We start from the raw sequence: 20,820 nt of genomic DNA, 5'->3' as shown, positions 1-20,820 counted from the left end.
GGTTCACTTCATATAAAGGAAAGGCTAACCCTGTTCACATACAAATATAGCTAGGTCTTTTAGGCTGTTTCACAGCTCGATGTCAATGTGATTATGCAGTAGTGATCTGTAAACTGGAAATACTGCCACACTGTTCTGTGATCTTAGCACTGACCTGGAGCTGAGAATCGTAAGTGTCCCCTTCACTTCTAGAATTGCCAGATCCAAGACTATTGCCATTATACATGAGAATGAGGCCTGCTGAGAATAAATGTCTCATCCTTTTTAAAAAGACTTCCTCCGTGAAGACACCCCAGTGGGCACAAGTTTCCTCCGTGCTGCAGCTCATGATGATGACCAAGGTGTGAATGCTGCCATCGTATATTCCATGTTACAGCAACAGCCAGAATACTTCCAAATCAACCCCAGCACCGGCTGGGTGTATGTGAACCATCTGATCTCCCAGGTAACAGGACTCTTATCATACAGAATGTAACACAGCTTTCTTCCCGTGGAATATGTTGCAGAGAGTTAATCTCAATCTGTTGATTTGTGCAAATTAGTTTTTAGATTTCCTTAAACTTTTTGTTAAAACTACTTTGTAGACAACTCGAATCAGCCGGTATATTGTAGCAACAGATGGAGGCAACAGAAGCAGCACTGTGGAGCTGACTGTAACTATCACTAACGTACTCAATCAGCCACCACATTGGGAACAGAGCGGATACTGGGTTACAATCCCAGAGAACACCATTCGTGACACCAAGATAACGGTATGCTATAAGAGAACCTCCTTCTCTCTCTGGAATAGTCCCCTCTCCCTTCCTTCTGTCCTGTCTGTGTATTTAGAAGGATATACATGCCTTGACTACCTTGTGCTGTGATCCTATCCGATTTCACACGCTATGCACTTTTAGCTTTACATGGGATATCTCCAAGGAAATTCCAGAAGCTGCAGGAGATGTTGTGACTCAGAAGGCAGCACTCTTCTCTGTTACTCTGTAAAACCAGTGCCCCAGCAAGGGGTGCTCCTGAAGGGAGCATCTTTTGGATGCATTGCAAAACTGAGGCTTAGCCCATATTAAAAATCCTAGAGCATTTTTCACAAGAGTTGAGATGTTAATTCCAGTGTCCTGACCAAATTCCAGCTTGAGTGATTCCATTCTGCCTACCTGAGTTCTCCCTGCAATTTTCAATGCCATCCATAACTGCTGTTTTAGTGATGGAGTAGCTCTGCTGTATTTCAGCAGTGGATGAAATGTGTACTGTTTGTTGTTCTTAGTCAAACATATTTTTTAAACTGGACACACGGGAAAGCTTCAGTCCAGGCAGTCTTTTCTGTAATTGCTAATTGATTCCTACAATTCCTCTTCATCTCCCAAGCCTGAGATTCAAGCACTTGGAAACAGTTTGTTTCATCCAGCCAGGCTCATGCACAGCTTGCTGAAGAGTGAGATCCTCATAGTAATCCCCCTTTGGATGTTTTTTGGGGGAAAAGCTTCCTTTACCTGAGGGTGGTGATCATACCCTTTGCCATATTTACAGAGCAGGGAATTTAATATTGATTAAAACTTGGAACCACAGCAAAAGCAGTACAAAAATTAGACAAATCTCCAGAATGAAGGCAAACTGTCTGTCTCATCATGCATGCACAACCCCAACCCCCCAAACTGACATCTTAATACTCAGAATCATGCACTTCATAAACAAATACAGTGGCTTTTTTTCTCTTCAGACTGTCAAAGCCACATCCTCCCTTGGTGATCCCAGGGTTACATATAACCTGGAGGAGGGTCAAGTTCCAGAAACTAACATGCCTGTTCGTTTCTACCTGAAGCCAAACAGAGTGGATGGATCTGCTTCTCTACTAGTCTCTGAACCACTTGACTTTGAGACAACTAAGTTTTTCACTCTGAGAGTCAGGGCACAAAATGTAGCAATGATTCCTTTAGCTTCATTCACCACTGTCTGTATTAATATAACAGGTAAGTACCACTGAACTACTGTAACTAGAACAGGTAATTTTAGAATGGCACTCACAGTATTTCTAAAATATCAGTACTAGAAATTATGGAATGAAGCCTGGACTTAGCATAAGATTTCCTTTGAGTTTTAAGACATTGTGCAGTAGTAGAAATAGCCTTTTCACCTGAAGATACCACAAAGTGTGATTTAACAAGTGGGATGTGGTATTTTAAAAACATACACTTACTTTTTAGTGCAGATATTTCTATATTAATACAGTGCTGTGTAAGTGTAATAATAAAGGAATCCTTCTAATGCCAGAAATGGCCCAGTAAGCATCCCAATTCTAGTGAGAGAAGAGTGTAGTATTGGAAATATTTTACATATTAGGGATATTTGGGAATTTCTGAAATGATTAACTCTTGGAACAGAACAGCGAAAATGCATACCTAATAATTAATTGCAAAGGTGTTTGGGTTTTTTTTAAATGGACACTTTTAAGGTAAAGAGACCCTACTATATAATTTCACAAATGATTAAAATTAAATGTTACTTGTTTGTCCCTCGTTAGTTCATATTACATACACACGTGTAGTGGGTTAGCAGTGGTCCCTCCCCCTGTGGGAGGCCACTGCCTCACTATGTCAGGGCCATCAGAAAAAGATACGGAACCTTTCATCTTTACTGATTTCACTACCATAATTGCATAGTGAAAAGCATGTTCATCTATGGAGCTCGTCCATAATACACCAACACAAAAACTGCTGTTATTTATTTGTATAGTGGCTAGTACCTAAAGTCAGGATCAGGGCCCTATTGTGCTAGGCCACACACACAGACACAGACACACCCACACCCCCCCTCCCTCCCTCCCTCCCTCGAGCAGAGAATGTCTTTTGAAATGAAAACATTCTCTGCTCCAAAGAGATTACAATCAAACTACCACAAATCAATATTCATTAGTAACATTGTTCCATGGTCCTATTAATAGTGTTGTAACTCAGTTTAATGGCAACTTCATTTTGGCCAGTAACGTAAAATTCTATACAATAGACTCATTTTGGGGTGGGGGAGGGGAATGCAAGTTAAACCACTTTTAAGTGGGAATTAGCTACCAGAAGGCCTCAACTTATAAAATATGTCACTTTTTATATATGCATATGCAAAAAAATACACACACATTATATACATAGAGAGAGAGATTGTATTCCCCGTCTCTCAACTCAACAATGGGTGAATGCATTTACTAAAACTATGAAAGAATATTGATCGTGTTTGTTGAAATAACACATGGAAAAATAATCGGTCACAATGGAGAGTTAGGAATACAGGAAAACTGGGTTATAAAGCAAGCCTGTTGTACCAACAAACACAGTAGCAATTTAAGGCCCTTATCCTACAAGCACTTGGACATGTTGAAATCAATGGGACCATCTCATGGTTGTAAAGTTAAACGTATGTGTTTGCAAGATCAGGCTCTAAGAATTTGTCAGCCTCATTCATCGAGAGATGTTTAAAATTGTATTTCTCTGTTTTACCTACTATTGTTACAAGTAACGTTTAGAATAGAACACATTTAGCAAAATCTTTGTCTGTTTTTAATTTTTTTGTTGTTGCTTTTAACAGTACTTGGTGTAGCTTCAATTTCATCAATTGACTTCAGTCAGCTCCTGTGTTTGGCCTTTCACACAGCAACAGGGAAAGAAGTTTTTTAAAACAGAAAAATGTGGTTGTTAAACACAAAAATTAACAGGGGAGTCCAGTGCAAATGTAGCACCTGAAGCTATTTTTAATCCAAATTTTGAAAATGACAGGATTTCAAGTTGACAGTATCTCTTTAAACTAATGACACTTCATAACTGCAGTTACTGACACTGGAGTGGTCCCCAAGGCTCTGATCCTGCAAAGACAAGGGCAAGCCTGCACACAAACTTTCATCAAAATAACAAAAGGGGTGAAGTAAAAACCAGTTTATTTTGGTGGAGATCTGCGTTATCAGACGTTAGTCCCATCTTAAATTTAGATATCGTGAACAGACCCATTGGTTTCAATAGGTTATCTTGAATGCTATTCAGTAGGTATGTAAGTCTTTGCCAGGACAAGGGCCAAAGAATACCAGCTCCTGGTATCAGTAAGTTAATAGGTTATTAGGTTAATCGGTGTCTCGCATAATACCTGAAATCACAGCATCACATCTTCACTCTAATTAAAAGAGCTTCTGCCATCTGCCTTGAGAACGGGAAGGCAGAAAACAGGATTGGATGTTAGCAGGAACAGTCTGCTAATTTGTTCGTTAAAAGGTACAGTTTTAAGATTTTAACCTCCTCTCATTATGTCTTAACTCCTCTCTCTGCAGATGTCAATGATAATGTTCCATTCTTCACATCTTCTACCTACAAGGTGTCTGTACCTGAAGAAGCAGCTATTGGCACATCTGTTGCCCAGGTTTTAGCAACTGACTTGGATTCTGGGCCATATGGAGAGGTTTAACTTATTACATACTCTTTTTCTCCCAGCAATATTAATCTGTTAAATAGCACTGACGCGTTAAACAGTGAGAAAAGACAAATAGCAGATGGGACAATAATGAGCCATAGGCACCTCTCCCTTCCTCTTTGAGCAGGATGGCTAAATTTTACCTAACTAAGACCTGCCTCGGATTTGTAAAAAAACAGGAGAGTTCCAGTGATTAGGGCACTAGCATGGGAGATCTGGGTTCAGTATCTATTACACCACTGGCTTCCTGCGTGACCTTGGGCAAGTCACAGTCTCTCTGTGCCTCAGTTCCCCATCTGATAGTAGTGATAATAGCACTGCCCTACCTCACAGGGATCTTGTGAGGATAAATATAGTAAAGATTAAGAGGCAGTCAGATATTACAGTGATAGGGACCATACAGGTACAACAGATAGGTGGGTAGATAGAATGCATACGGTCTGCTCCATCTCAGACAGGAGGAGACTCTAGATCATGTCACATAGTGACCCAACCTGAGCTGGAGACATGATAAAGTACTGCATGCTGCTACTCGTGCTCTCTGTGGACTGCCCCCACCATATTAATTGTCAGGGTGGCCGCAGGCTTCATTTTTGAACTTTTGTTCCTGTTCGACTCATGAGTGGCTCTTTGGCCAGCTCTGTTGTAGAGATCAAATACAAACAGGCAAGCAGCATTGTGAAGTGCTGCTCTCCCTTTCCTTCCCCATTCATTACCCCTCTCCCCAAAATCCACAGGGTGGCTCTTGTGAGAGAACTTTGACTCTCAACGTGTTACCATTTTGTAACTTGTAAACCTGCCATAAGCTGTCACTGAAAAACTGTGTAGCAAATATTGTATATAGAACTGGTGGGGAAATGTGTAGGGATTTTTCCTTTGAAAAAAATTTACTTTTTGTCATGGAACTGAAAATTTTCAGCTGAAAAGTTCTTTGTTTTCAAAGTTTCTGTGAAATATGTGGTTCAGTCTAAGCTCAGTTTTCCTTCAGAACAACTTTGATGGAAATTTTTTGACCAGTCCTAATTGTATATTACCAGGAACATCGGGGGTTATTTTATATAAGCATTCTAACTTTGTATTCAAACTGAGAGAAGCCTCAAGAACAGTCTGTTCAAATAAGAGCCTTTTCAAATATTATTTTGCAGACAGTTTGAAAGGGCTGAGGAAGGATGGGGACACAGCACTCACATGAAATGGTATGCATGGAACCTCACATAAAATTTCTGAACTTCAGGTTCAATATTCAATATTGAAAGACCCTAGTGAACATTACCAGTTCTTCACCATTGGTCCTGAGACAGGAATTGTTTCCACCAAAGCATCTTTTGACAGAGAGAAGAAAGGCTCTTATTTGATTGAAGTTCAGTCTCAGGATTCTGCAGAGTCTGCTCGACCTGGTGTTTATGGACAGCCCAACACAGGTAAGCATAATGGTTTATATACCAGGTCAGAGAGAGTTCCACTGCCATTGGTAGACGTGGAGTTTTTCATGGAATGTCGGGGTAGATTACACAGACAAGATGGGTGAGGTGATATATTTTATTGGACCAACTTTTGTGGGTGAAAGAGACAAGCCTTTGAGCTTGCACAGAGCTCTTCTTCAGGGATAGGTTAGGCCATCCCACAAGTAACTTTATCTCTGGTCTCTGTAATCTAAATTTTCATTTTATGTCTCCTTTTCAGATACAGCATATGTGAAGATTTTTGTCACTGATGTCAATGACAATGCTCCAGCTTTCCCTCACCCAGTATATGAAATCAGTATAGAGGAGGACAAGGAAGTTGGATGTGCTGTTGTGACAGCAACAGCAAATGATGAAGATGAAGGTGTGTAAACAGACTTCTCCTATATTTTTCAGTGCTTTTGAGTAATGCAGCGTCCACCATAATAATGGTTTCTCTTGTGAGCTAATGATTTTCTGTTTTAATCTGGTGATTGATTGTCTTAAGGAGAAACTTTAAATGGATTTCAATAGTTTGGAGAGGAGAAGAATCTCTCTGGCTTAAATGTGTCAAGAACTCTTAGTAATCTACTCAAGTTTCCACTTTGTAGAGTAACAATATGCTAGTGATCCTTTTATTTTAGAACAACAAACATTTAAATCCTCACAATTCTTCTATTCAGCGGTGATGTGCTAAATGCCCCTTTTAGGCTAGGCCTACACTACAGCGGGGGAGTCGACCTAAGATACGCAACTTCAGCTACATGAATAGCATAGCTGAAGTGGCGTATTTTAGGTCGACTTACCTGGCTGTGAGGACGGCGGCAAGTCGACCGCTGCCGCGCCGCCGTCGACTCCGCTACCGCCTCTTGCCGCGGTGGATTTCCGGAGTCGACGGTAGAGCCATCAGGGATCGATTTTATCGCGTCTTCACTAGACCGATTGCTACCCGCCGGATCGGCGGGTAGTGAAGACAAGCCCTTAGTCTGGTTGGTGGAGGAGAAAGGAGAGAACTTGGAGCATACTGCTGGAGTTGAGAATTTTCAAAAAAACAACTTGTTAGTCACTTTGATAGGTGGGTTACAACTGGGCCCTAACTCTTTCATGTTCAAACTCTGAAATACATACAGCAGGGTTGTGGGTTTTTGGAGTTTGTTGTTGTTGTTGTTGACTCCTATCAATTGCTGCTCATATCACTTCAGTAATATATGGGTAAGACATTTCAGAATAAATTAAAAGGTTGAAAAGGTTCCCCCCCCCCCATTAAGAGCTTATATGTTCTGTATGGAAAATGATTCTTTGCCCCTGTGCTAAGTGGAGTGAACTTGATTCTAACAATCAAAACAGCTTCAATGTATCTAGCATCTTGTCATGTTTCTTCCTTTTTTCCTTTTCAAAGAACAATAGCTTATCACTTTCCCATGTTTCCAAACATATTTTGAACAATGCAAAAGAAAATAACTAGGATCATATAGATGGAATATATTTTGAAAACAAATGGTCTTTTGAAACCTTGCTGTTCTTTTGAGATTTTAGCACCACCTGGTGATAAAAATAAAAATGAGAGTGTAGCAACAACAGATGTTTGGCTTTAACATCAGGGGGAAAAAACTATTCAACAAAAATAGCTTCCAGTCTTTAATAACACTACATTCTTTTCAGTATCAGGAAATTAATACACATTAGATGTGTAGGGCTAAAATTAATCAACAAAACGGAACAAAAGAGTTGCCTAACTTCTACTTGCAAACTATGCTTGTACATATACCTGTGCTTACAAACACAGAACTCTGCAGTTATTTGTTTCTCTGTCTTACTCGCATTTTCACATACACGTTTCTGACTACAGTTACTTTTTTGTTAAGGCATAATACAAGTGCTTGTCTCTTGAAAATTTTGGCCTACTGTGTCCAAGTCAAACTACGCATCCCATTAATAAATGTTTGCTGCGGCTTTACTGAGTACTTTGAGAAGTATGGTATGGAATTCAATACTAGCAGTAAGTAAACATTTGCTGTTTCATACAGGTGCAAATGCCAAACTGAGGTATCAGATTACATCAGGAAATGCGAAAGGAGCTTTTGATGTTGAACCCGAAGTGGGAACCATCTTCATTACTCAGTGTCTGGACTATGAACAAGAGCAGCATTATGAACTCCGGCTTGTAGCCTCTGATGGGAAGTGGGAGAATCACACACTCATTGCCATCAATGTAATCAATAAAAACGATGAAGCTCCAGTGTTCACTAACAATGAGTACCATGACAGTGTCTTGGAGGAACTTACAGATCTGCCTGTTCTAGTTCTAAAGGTAAATCAGTTTGCATGAAGCAGAGAGGTGGGTTTTTTTGAGAGTAAATTAAATTAATTTTTTATTCAGCTTGACCATGCATAGTTACATCAGTTACTGAGAGCCAGATCTCATCAGAAGACACCTGGAATTTGTAAGATTCTGGTATCTTTCTGTCTTCCATGTTTTCCAGCTATCTACACTCTTTTTATAGAATTGATTAAACAAAAATATGTGGTGGCTGGAATTGGATAATAAACTTAGTTACTGGCCAGTATAAATGTAAACAAACCTACTGACCCCTGGTAAGAAAAGTGCAAAGGGAAGGTAGACTTGTGGTTGAGACATGGGACCGAAAGTCAGAAGATCAGCTTTCTCTTCTCAACTGTCACAGGCTTCCTTTGTGACCTTGGGAAAATCACTTACTCTTGTCGCTGACTTCATTTCCATATCTGTAAAATGGGGATACACACCTACTTTACTGGGGTGTTCATCAATATTTGTAAGCTTCTTTGAGATCTCTGGGTAGGAAGACACTATGGAAGTGCTAAGGAATATAGGTGGTGATTTCCCCATCAGAGGAGTATAAGGAAGACAAGACCCAAACCCTGTCCAGTTTCTAACCCCTCCTGTCTGCTCCTATGAACCAATTTCTATTTGCTTCTCTAGTTCAACTTCCACTGGATCTCATTGCAAATACTTGTTCAGTTGATTTACTATTACTTCCACCTAGCTTTTCCTGCATATTTTCCCCCCTCTTCCCAAATACACTAGCACGCAGAATGCATTAGTCTCCCTAAACACAATCAGCTTATTTCTCCAGCCCAGCTATAACCTTTGCAGAAAGATCCAAATGACTCAAGCCAACTGATGCTTACCCTTAACTGTTAACATATAGGGGCACGTTCTTTAGTAGGCCTCCATAGTACTGCAGCTTGCAGTAGAAGTACAATGAATTTCCAGTTCTCTCTCTCTCTCACCCCTCCTATGGTTTGTTCTAGGTTTCTGCAACTGACCCTGATCAAGAAGCTGACCAGAGTGCCCTTTGCTACTCTTTACATGGACACGGGGCCAATAGTGAGTTCTGCATCAACGAGTACACAGGAGAGATCTATGCAAACAAAAAGCTAGACCGTGAAAAGCGATCCATATGGCACTTTCTTGTCCTTGCTACAGATGAAAATGGAGAGGGACTAACTGGCTTTGCAGATGTAATCATAGAGGTCAGAGATGTGAATGACAACCCACCTCTTTTCCTTTGCATGTCAGAAGGCTGCTTTATAGGGCAGGTTCCTGAAGATTCCCCAGCAGACACCACTGTAATGGAAATGAATGCCATAGACCTTGATGACCCCAAAGCTGGGAAGAATGCAGTATTAACTTATAGAATTATTCAAAATGTCCAAAATGAAATCAACCTCAACTTGTTTTCAATCAACCCAGTTACGGGCACCATCTGTACTGTGCTCGGATCCTTGGACCGGGAGAAGGAAGATAAGTATCTGGTGGTGGTTGAAGGAAGGGATGGAGGTGGACTCACTGGGACAGGCACCGCCACCATTTTGGTGTCTGATATAAATGACCACGCTCCAGTCTTTACACGGAAGATGTATACGGCTTTTATCTCTGAAAATGCAAGTATCAACACTGAGATCACACTGGTATCTGCTACGGACAGAGATGAAGGAGAAAATGCTGTGGTGACATTCAGCATCCTTGATGGGAATGATGATCGTAAATTCTCCATAGAGACAGATAAAATTAACAAACGTGGGGCTATTCGGTTGCGAAAACACCTAGACTTTGAGAAACCTCATGAGAGGGTGTTTAACCTGACCGTGAAAGCTGAAGACACCGATTTCTTCAGCATTGCTCACTGTGTTGTCTATGTGGAGGATTCCAATGACCATGCCCCTGTGTTTTATCCCCCATTCTATGAAGTGATGGCTCTGGCTGAAGATGTGCCTCTTGGCACTAAAGTTGTACAGGTTTCTGCTGTTGATTTAGATTCGGGGCTGAATGGAAGGTTTTTGTATCGCCTGATAAACAGGTCTGACCCAAGTGGACAGTTCTCTGTGGGTAATGATGGTTGGGTTGTAGTTGCAGGATTGCTGGATCATGAGGCTGTGACACAGCACCACCTTGTGGTCATTGCCACTGATATGGGACAACCTCGGCTGACTGGCAGTGCCACTGTTCTTGTGACTCTGCAGGATGTGAATGACAATGGGCCAGAGTTTGAGGCTCAGTATAACCCAATCGTCTGGGAAAACACTGCTTCGCCACAAATTGTCCAAATGAACGAGACTTCTAGTTTGTTATATGCTAGAGACAGAGACACTGCTGCTAATGGAGGGCCTTTCTCCTTTCACTTACTCAGCAATTTTGGCAGCGTAACTTACTTTAACTTGCAGGATTTCAGCAATGGAAGTGCACTGCTCACTGCGCTGCATACCTTTGACAGAGAAGTGCACAAGGTGTTTTACCTGCCAATTCTGATTACTGACAGCGGGATTCCTCCTATGAGCTCAACCAACACGTTAACTGTTAATATTGGGGACCGAAATGATCATCCTCATTCTGCTGGCTACATGGAATGCCTCATCTACTGCTATGATGGTAATTGATTTGGAGCTTATTTCACTGGGCTATACTCAGACCATGAGCAGCAGGCGTGCAATTCGGAGAGATGTGTCCCATTCCTCAAGAGTTGCTTTCCATGATGCATTGGTATTTTGGTGGGGAATGCAGCTCTGCCAAAAGGTTGATTAGAACTGAAACTTGGTGTGTAAGGTCTGGTCCCAGGGGATGGAGTCAATTGGTGTGTGGAGGAGATTGAATTTGGGGCTGAAGGAGGGTAATTGGCTTCTATCTTATGTACACTTCTATAAAACTTAAGTAAATGGTTTTCAGATGCTATTTTGTTTCCCTTTAATTACAAAATAGCTTGACTTATTTTATACTGATGTTGTTCATTTAATAATGTTGTCAAGGGCTGTGATCTGGATTCAAGTCTGAATACCCTGAGAGATTGCTTGAAATTTGAGGTTAAACTAATCTGGCATGTTGTCTAGTTAATGTTTTAAATGTGAACCCAAATATGAACCATCTGTACCCTCTGAAAAGTTTAATGCAAGCCTTGAACTGCCCAAAAATAGAAATGGAAAAATCTTCTATGGCTGCTGCTTTTTGTGCCCTCCCTTGCTCATTGCAGCCATCATGAGGCAGGGCACCTTCCCTGACCCTCAGCTCCCCAATCCCTGATGATCTCTTGCAGTCCCCAGCGTCCTTACATAAGCCCCAAAGGAGAGTAAACAATATAAATAAGTTACGTTGTAACTGTGGGGCTTGCATCTTGTGGTGTCAAACCACTTTTCCTCCTCCCCAGATCCCACCTTATGCCTCTGGTCACATGGCATTCCCTCTAAATAGTGTTTCTTATCAGGAGGAATTTCACTTCCTAGTAGTGCTGTCAATTAATCGCAGTTAACTCACACGATTAACTCAAAAAAAATTAATCACAAATGCAGTTTTAATCGCACTGTTAAACAAGAGACTACCAATTGAAATGTATTAAATATTTTGGATGTTTTTCTACATTTTCATATATATCTTGTATTCTGTGTTGTAACTGAAATCAAAGTGTATATTTTGATTACAAATATTTGCACTGTAAAAATGATAAACAGAAATAGTATTTTTCCGTTTACCTCATACAAGTACTGTAGTGCAATCTCTTTGTCCTGAAAGTGCAAGTTACAAATGTAGATTTTGTTTTGTTCCATAACTGCATTCAAAAACAAAACAATGTAAAACTTCAGAGGCTACAAGTCCACTCAGTCCTACTTCTTGTTCAACCAATTTGTAAGACAAACAAGTTTGTTTATATTTACAGAAGATAATACTGTCCTCTTCTTATTTACAATGTCACCAGTAAGTGAGATCAGGCATTTGCATGGCACTTTTGTAGCCAGCATTGCAAGGTATTTACGTGCCAGATATGCTAAACATTCTTTTGCCCCTTTATGCTTTGGCCACCATTCCAAAGGACATGCTTCCATGATGATGATGCTCTTTAAAAAAAATAATGCATTAATTAAATTTGTGACTGAACTCCTTGGGGGAGAATTGTACGTCCCCTGCTCTGTTTTACCCGCATTTTGCTCTATATTTCATGTTACAGCAGTCTCGGATGATGACCCAGCACATGTTGTTGTTCATTTTAAGAACACTTTCACTGCAGATTTGACAAAATGCAAAGAAAGTACCAATATGAGATTTGTAAAGATAGCTACAGCCCTCAACCCAAGATTTAAGAATCTGAAGTACCTTCCAAAATGTGAGAGGGACGAGGTGTGGAGCATGCTTTCAGAAGTCTTAAAAGAGCAACGCTCCAATGCGGAAACTACAGAATCCGAACCACCAAAAAAGAAAATCAATCTTCTGCTGGTGGCAACTGACTCAAATAATGAAAATGAACATGTCAGTCCGCACTGCTTTGAATGGTTTTCAAGCAGAACCCGTCATCAACATGGACGCATGTCCCCTGGAATGGTAGTTGAGGCATGCGCATCTGGCACATAAATATCTTGCGACGCAGGCTACAACAGTGCCAGGAGAATACCTGTTCTCACTTTCAGGTTACATTGTAAACAAGAAGCGGGCAGCATTATCTCCTGCAAATGTAAACAAACTTGTTTGTCTGAGCGATTGGCTGAACAAGTAGGACTGAGTGGACTTGCAAGCTCTAAAATTTTACATTGTTTTATTTTTGAATGCAGTATTTTTGTACATAATTCTATATTTTTAAGTTCAACTTTCATGATAAAGAGATTGCACTACAGTACTTGTATTGTGTGAATTGAAAAATACTATTTTTTTGTCTTTTTACAGTGCAAACACTTGTAATAAAAATAAGTATAAAGTGAGCACTGTACACTTTGTATTGTGTTGTAATTGAAATCAATATATGTGAAAATGTAGAAAACATCCAAAAATATTTAAATAAATGGTATTCTATTATTGTTTAACAGTGCGATTAATCGTGATTAACTTTTTTAATCACTTGACAGCTCTGCTTCCTAGGTATACTGTAGTAGAGCTGACATGATGATATGTTATAAGACGTTTATATATAGACCGCGCCAGTGTATTGGACAGCTATTATACTTGATGTGTGCTTGTTATAAGGTTTAGTTTGATGTACTGAGTGAAATTTTTGTGTGGTTGCTAATTGCACAAAAGGCCTTGGTCATTGCTGGCAGTCCTCAAGGGTTTGTTCTTGGACTGCAATGATGGAATATTGGATTCCTCAAACTTAGTTACAGTGAATTTTGGACACCACTTGGCTGTACTTCATATGATGAATTGGTCTGTTTTATCAACTCCTGTGAACTTAAATGAGAGGCTTTTTTGTCTTAAGTCTATTTAAATAAAAAAGACATACATACATTGAGTTGTGACACATGATAAAGTGAGGAAGGCTTTGTATTTCATGTTGTATTTCATGTTGTGTTCAGGTACTGCAGGGATTTAACATCAGTATATAATATTATGTCCTATATAATGGCTATTGCAAAATATATTTATCAAATAACTACTGTTACATTACAGGGCTAGCTGCACCTCTGGCTCCTTTCTGGTTTCTCTGAGTGCACCACCTCAGGTGTCGAGCTCTGGGTCTTTACTTATCTCAGGGCTCAATTTTACAGTGCTCCCACTCTTAGGCTGGGGAATAGTATCCTGTGTATCCACCATTCTTATCCCCCAAGCCCACTGAGTTCAGACACCTGTGGTTCTTCCCCTGGTATTCAGTGACAGAACGGCCTTCTTCAAACACAAGTATTAGCAGTAGTAACACTTTAAGAGAAACAAGATTTTTAAAACATTCTACATTTCCTTCTGTCTTACCATCCCCTGATGGTAACCTAGGCAGGCCTAACTTCTTCACCGGGTTTCTGTCTCAATTAGTGCCCCATTCTTGAGTATCCTTTTTAATCCAGCCAGAGCTCTTTTAAATTTCTTTGTTCACGGGCCTTTTCCTGCTCTGATCCAAACCAATTTTGCAGGCTGGCTGGAGACAGGCAGAGTCATCAAAGCTAATGGTTCAGAGGTGGCTTATCCTGATCCCTTCTTTTCTTTCCTGCCTGTTTCTCTGGACAGCCTGAGTTAAACCAATATCCTCATATAGAAAACACCCCAATAACCAGGCCAACATACAGTATTCACAAATCATTACCGAGCTGCCTTTAATTCCATCCCAAGTACTGACAAAGATTTTAGAGTTAAGGAAAGCCAGCAAAATTATAATTGCATATTTGTTTATATACGTGTGTATAAATGTCAGATACTTTAGTTATGTCATTCATATGTTTAATTATGATAGGTATCTTACCCACAACGGTACTGGGCCAAGTTCATGCACCAGACAACGATGACTGGGATCACAAGACCTATCAATTTGAAGGAAAAGCATCAAGGTATTTTAAAAAGAAAATAATGACCTGACAAAATGGATGATAAATTTTCAAAAAAAAGAGAGAAAATATTTAAACTTTCCCTGAGAACTCACATGCCAGAGTGTATTGTGTGCACTCTAATTTGTGTGCACACAATCTCCAAACCCCTTTCCTACATAGAAAGCCACATTATACGCAGTCATATGAGCAGCTCCAGTTTGCTCCCCAGTCAGTTGCTGCCTAGGCCAGCAATTTCTGAGATGAAATGCGCATCCCCTGACTAGCAGAGTGCCTTTAATCACTCCACAGGCAACCAGAAGCCTCACTAGCCAATTAAGGAGTTGCATTGGTATATTCAGAGGCGAGTTGGGATTCCTTCATCCTTTTTCAGAAGGATTGTGGCTGCAGCATGGGATTTTGGTGAGGGAAAGGGGGAAGTAATAATTTCAGGCGTAATTGAATATTGCCAGAAATTGGGTACAGCTGCTAGATCAGAACATTTCACTAGCAGTGGTTATCTTTGGCCTTTGTGACAGCTTGGGATCCCACTCTGTCAAGAGCCCAGTACTACGCACAGACGCCTGACTAACGAGTTGGAATGCTATCCCATAGTCCCTGTGTACAGTCTTATCCAATGCCAGTGCCATTGGTCCACAGCATAAATACAGTTCCCTAACACCCTGCTCCACCCCTGGAGAAGTGGTGTTTTGGTGCCCCCCCTTAGTTTTTGAGGTCCTGTCTACACTGGGAGCTTTTGCACCTGTGTAGCTAGATTGATGGGGTTTGCACCAGTGCAGAACAGAGGTGACTTGCAACAGTGCAACTTGACTGTTTTGGCACAGGGGAGCTGCACCACTGCAAGTCACTTTATTTATACCAGTGCATCTATACTAGGGGTTTGCATTCATACGGTTACATCAGTCTAGTGACATAGTGCAAAGTCCTCAGTGCAGACAAGATCTTTGATCCACAGGGAAAGGTAAACAGAGGCAGGCCATGGTACTTCATAGTTATTTGAGAGTGTGCACCACAGCCTGAGGGTGGTAGTCTGCGAGCAGCTAGAAGGTAGCATAATTTTTACTTTATTTTAATGAAGCTGCTGCCGAATCCAGGCATCTTGCTATAGAATTTAGGTCTACTTTGCTATAGAATATGCAGATCTTTGACTATGGCCTTGTGTACACACTAAGGGCTCAATTCTGCACAGCGTCTGAGCTCTGTTTAGAAGCACTGGAAAGGAGATGGCTCCCCGACTCTGTGCCACCCAGCCCCAGACAGAGTTCGAGCAACTTGGAGTCCTGCTTTAGTTTATGCCACAGTTTTGGGGTTTCTAGGGGCCTTACACCAATGGAGGATAAGTGTAACACCCTGGCTCCTCGCTCTCCTTTCACTTGAGGTGAGGGGGTAGATCTGTTATGCCTGTCAGCTTTACACGAGGGGAATTCTCGACAAAATCTGGTCTTGACCTGATTGAATAGAACTTATTCTTTGTCTTTTCCTTTCACATAATTTCTGTTGCAGGTACTTTATCCTCAATGATAACTCAGGTTTGCTGAGTATTAAAGAAGGTACCCCAACAGGAATTTACAATGTAAGAGTGAAAGTTACTGATGGAATCTGGCCAGATGTGATCTCGACAGTAAAGGTGGTTGTGAAGGAAATCAAAGATGATGCCATCCGTAATGCTGGGTCTATACGAATAAACGGTAAAATAATGTATTTTTGTGTCTGCAGTATTTCAGCTCTGAAATCTGCCCCCTTTATGTTAGTGCTGTGTAACTTTGAACTCTTATTAGTGTCTGCTTAATTATTAGATATCTGTGTTGGATATGCTTAATATTCCTCTAAGTAGAGATCTGAAAAATGTACACACATGCTCTGCTTTGTTTTCTTTTTCCCCTGATACATAGAGGGGGGTCAGAAGACACTGCAATAAATGCTGGATTCTAGGGTTAAAACAAAGATAAGATCCTCGAGTTCCACACTGACAATGCAACCATGTATTTATATTGCAAATAGAATTTGTTTGAACAACTCTAGTAAAAAAAAAAAAAAAAAAATCCTTCTAAAGATATTCCTGATTTAAAGAGAAATAAAATAAATGTAATGACTGAATAAATAAGCTCCACAGTGCAAACCATTGAGCAAAAACCAGTATGAAAAATTTCAGAGCCCAAAGGTGAAAAGTCTCTCAGTGCCACGAGAATGGAATCAGATATGCAAACTTAACTATTTTGGTCTCTGCTGCTCCCATTATAATTGAACGTCATATGATTCTCCTCAATCTGAAAGATGAGTATATTGTTTTTTAAATTGTTTGTTACAGATATCACTGCAGAGGATTTTATATCTCAGTCTTCTGAGAGAGAAAGTAAATACAACCAAATGAAGAAACTACTTTCAGAAATCATACCAGCTCAACTCGAAAATGTCCACATTTTCAGTGTCTTGAATGTCCCAGGTCAAACCCGAGGGGTTGATGTTTGGTTTACAGTTTCTGGACCACCATATTATAAAGCAGAAAAACTTAACGGCAACGTGGCAGTGTCCAAAGCACGGGTATGTGGCTTTCAACTCATTGAGTTAATTAAAATCTTGCATCTATAATCTAGTGAAAATGTTTGCACAGAATCATTGATTTTTTGAGAGAGAGAGAAAGATTGTATTTGACTGTACTGAGCAAAAAATTTCTTTTAGTTTGGCCAAAAGTTTCAGATATAGGTGCTTAGAGTTCAGACCCATAATCCATATTTAGGCATCCAAATACTATGACCTAATTTTCAGAGTTGCAGATTTTGATGGGAGCTGAGGGTGTTCAGTGTTTCGGAATGTCAAGCCACTCATTTAGTTGCATAACTTTAGGCACCCAAATGTGAATATTTTGCCCTTGGAATACTCTATTTCCTTTAGGAGTATGTGTTTCAGAACACGTATCTTCTACAGAGACTATGAAATCCTCCATAAGTGATGCATATGGTTGGGTTTTTTGTGCACACGGTTCTTGATGTTTTGCTTTATTTCCTCGGCCCATGTATTGAAATGTTCAGTAACTAGAACTCACAAAATTGCTCAGTCAAAAGATCCATCTTTCTACAGTAAGTAAGCAGAGTGATAAAATAACCTTTTCCCGTCAGAGAAAAATGTGAGCTGAAAATTAAACACACCAAATCACTCCTGCAAATAAAATCTAATAAGCAGCTAAGTGACTTGCTGTGTTGGGAGGATGCGCTTTGGCAATGCAACATGGACTGGATCCTCTTGCCATCAGGATCATGGCTATTTACTGTTGTTGCCCTTTACAACTACTTGCTCTCTAAAATCAGACTGAGATTAAGTGTCCAGGTCGCAGAGAGAGAGAGAGTATTTGGGATCTTTTGTTATAAGAGCTGAAATAAAATTATTCAGTTCAAAAAAAAAAAAGTGAAATTCTTCACAAATTATTTAATAAATTCTCAATCAGTTCAAGTTAAAACAGTCCCAGTACGGAGGCAGAGGACTGAATGGATACTACGATGGAGCTACCCTCTCATGGCTAGTGGTGGGGTCTGTAGGCAGGTTAATGGCGCACTGGCAGGGACACTCACTGCTACGGCTCAGGCTCCACCTCTTCTGTGGATAAATAAGATTTTGGTTTCTCAGGGCTGTGATTCTCACACTGTCTTCAGCATTAAGCTTCTTCCCACAGGAAAAGGCAGATTAATAAAACTAACTTCCTTCTCCAGCTGGAAATCATCTTGGATATAAGCATCACCCAGATTGGCATAGATGAGTGTGTGACTGCAAACTGCACTCATAGCACTGGATGTGTCAGCAAGTACAATTATAGTCATGTCCCCACAATAACTACTGCTGGAAGTGTCTCACTGGCATCTGTGACGGTCCTGAATAGTGCCCAGTGCACCTGTGCAGCTAGAGAAAGCCAGCATCTCTTCTGCTCCGCATACCGGACAAACCCATGTCTCAATGGTGGCACATGTATAGACACTGACTTGGGCTACAGGTTAGTAAAACTTTTCATGCTGCTCAGAACTTCTTTTAACTTAAAATGGGTGAGAAAGGGGCTCAGAGAAGCAAATCAACATTCATCACTTCTCAAAAGGCAGATCTGGCTGGATATACTTAATTTCGTTCTTGCAAACAGATTTCTCACCTTGCTGATGGCTACTTACGATCATCATAATCCTCAAAAGGCAGAAAGCATGCAAGTTGCACTGGCCTCCCTTAACTTGGAAGTATGAGAAGCTGATGTTTGTGCAATCTAAATGCATTTTATTAGTCAGTCACTTCAACCAGTACCACAGCATGTCACTCACAAACTCTTCCCACAGGCACAAACTCCTCGCTTTCCATGTTTTTGGTTTTTTTAATGACTAATCTTTAATACTCAGCATATTGTCAAACATGGAAGTGAGGAAAGAATAATACACACACGTACCTTGATCCCGAAGTGTGTGTGTAGATTTATATCACCCCTCACTTACACTTAACTATCTCTGCGGTGGAAAGGCAGCAGCAACTGCCCAATAGTTCTTGCAGGAGGTGACAGTGCAAATCAAGGTATTTAACTGAACTTGCAGAGACCCTGTCCATGGTAAAGCCCACATCCAATTCCAATATGCTGCTCAAATGTATTAAACATGGTTCCTCTTGCTACAGAGGAACATAGTCTTTTCACAGCCTCCTGCCATTTTCATTCACCCACTTCAGAGACTTGGCCCATGGATAGATCCCACCCCCACCCATTTCCTTTGTTGTCATTTGTAGGGATTTCCCCCCCCGTCTCTTCAGGTACTGTACTGTATAGGAACTGAATAGTACAACTGGTGCCCAAACTTCCTCTCTTCCATTATCCTTCTTTCCCATTAACAATCCTTCCCACAATCTGTATTCCTACCATTCCTTATTCCCATTGAAATCTCTTAAGCCTCCATGGGAAAAAAAGCTCCTCACATCTATGTTTTTGTAACATAAATAAAACAGATATAATTAAATATTTCAAAACAGTGAGCCTGCCATCACCCTAGTGGCTTGTAAGTTGTATCCCTTTCCCTGCTTCATTCATCTGTTTTGCCTGCTTAGATTGTAAGCTCTTGAGAGAAGGGATTCTCATCCTGTGTGTATAGCATCCAGCACATTTGAGGTACTATAAGAATATATATACAATAATCAACAAATCTGATAACTAGCAAGAAATCCTCTCTCTCTCTCCCTCTGCGTGACATTAAAGAGTTAATAGCAGAAGGGTATTTTGAGGAGTATTGCGTAATATTATATATTACGAGGAGTACTTCATCGGATGAAGTGGGTTTTAGCCCACGAAAGTTTATGCACAAATAAATTTGTTAGTTTCTAAGGTGCCACAAGCACTCCTTGTTCTTTTTGCTGATACACACTAACATGGCTACCACTCTGAAACTTATATATTACGGTGGCTTAACTATTTTTTCACAAAAAATCCTTTATGTACATACTGCACATTATTACCTAAAACTAAACTGCTTGTAAAAATAAATGAACTAAGTACAGTTTGATGCATAAGCTTTGATTGTGATTATTCACTTGTTTGTTCTCCATGTGGTGATCTGCAGTGTGTCTCCCACTCATTAGTGTGAGTTAGCATGGTTTGTGCTGTATATTAAGGATCATTTCCTTAAGGGTTATATTCTGAGTTTTCAGCTTGGAGAAAAAACAAATTAAAGTTTTTCTACTCTTATAGCTGTAAATGCCCTGCAACTTTTGATGGGCCTGACTGCCAGCAAACAAAACGTACCTTCAGAGGGCATGGTTATGCCTGGTTCCCTCCCATCAAGCCTTGCTTTGAGAGCCGTATCTCGTTGGAGTTTATTACTGAAGTGGCTGATGGCCTTCTGTTGTACAATGGACCAGTAGCACGCAGTCATCCTGGAGAAGTGGAAGACTTCATTGCTTTAGGTTAAAAACTTTAACAGATTCATTTTCTGCGTGAGTTCATGATTGCATGCGTGTACAACTCAGGTTTTTATTTACGGTCTTGTACTTTCTTTGTCTCTTAAAGGAAAAAAAAACATTAAAAAAATTTCTTGGCAAATGAGGAGCGTTCAAAACAACTTACCAGCACTTCAAGTTCATTCTATGTACTGTTATTCCTTCCCTGCAGGCTAAGTGGTTTTAATACTATTAAAAAAATGCAGTTTAAAAAGACTCATGATAT

General features: G+C 40.3%; 1 protein-coding gene across 1 annotated transcript in view; it reads left to right on the top strand.

The window, feature by feature from the left end:
* Nucleotides 1-20,820, top strand: part of LOC135874899 (neural-cadherin-like) — a 71,384-nt gene that overhangs the window by 37,726 nt on the left and 12,838 nt on the right. The window contains exons 12-24 of the mRNA XM_065399850.1: nt 273-445; nt 585-752; nt 1,715-1,964; nt 4,301-4,428; nt 5,675-5,861; nt 6,124-6,267; nt 7,910-8,193; nt 9,174-10,791; nt 14,558-14,651; nt 16,152-16,336; nt 16,957-17,189; nt 18,353-18,630; nt 20,347-20,561. Coding sequence (XP_065255922.1) covers nt 273-445; nt 585-752; nt 1,715-1,964; nt 4,301-4,428; nt 5,675-5,861; nt 6,124-6,267; nt 7,910-8,193; nt 9,174-10,791; nt 14,558-14,651; nt 16,152-16,336; nt 16,957-17,189; nt 18,353-18,630; nt 20,347-20,561 — 3,957 coding nt within the window. The remainder of the gene's footprint in view (nt 1-272; nt 446-584; nt 753-1,714; nt 1,965-4,300; nt 4,429-5,674; nt 5,862-6,123; nt 6,268-7,909; nt 8,194-9,173; nt 10,792-14,557; nt 14,652-16,151; nt 16,337-16,956; nt 17,190-18,352; nt 18,631-20,346; nt 20,562-20,820) is intronic.

Source organism: Emys orbicularis, chromosome 2 (assembly GCF_028017835.1).
Source record: "Emys orbicularis isolate rEmyOrb1 chromosome 2, rEmyOrb1.hap1, whole genome shotgun sequence".
NCBI lineage: Eukaryota > Metazoa > Chordata > Testudines > Emydidae > Emys > Emys orbicularis.
Note: the sequence above shows the minus strand (reverse complement) of the source record. Positions and strands in the feature narration are given on the sequence as shown.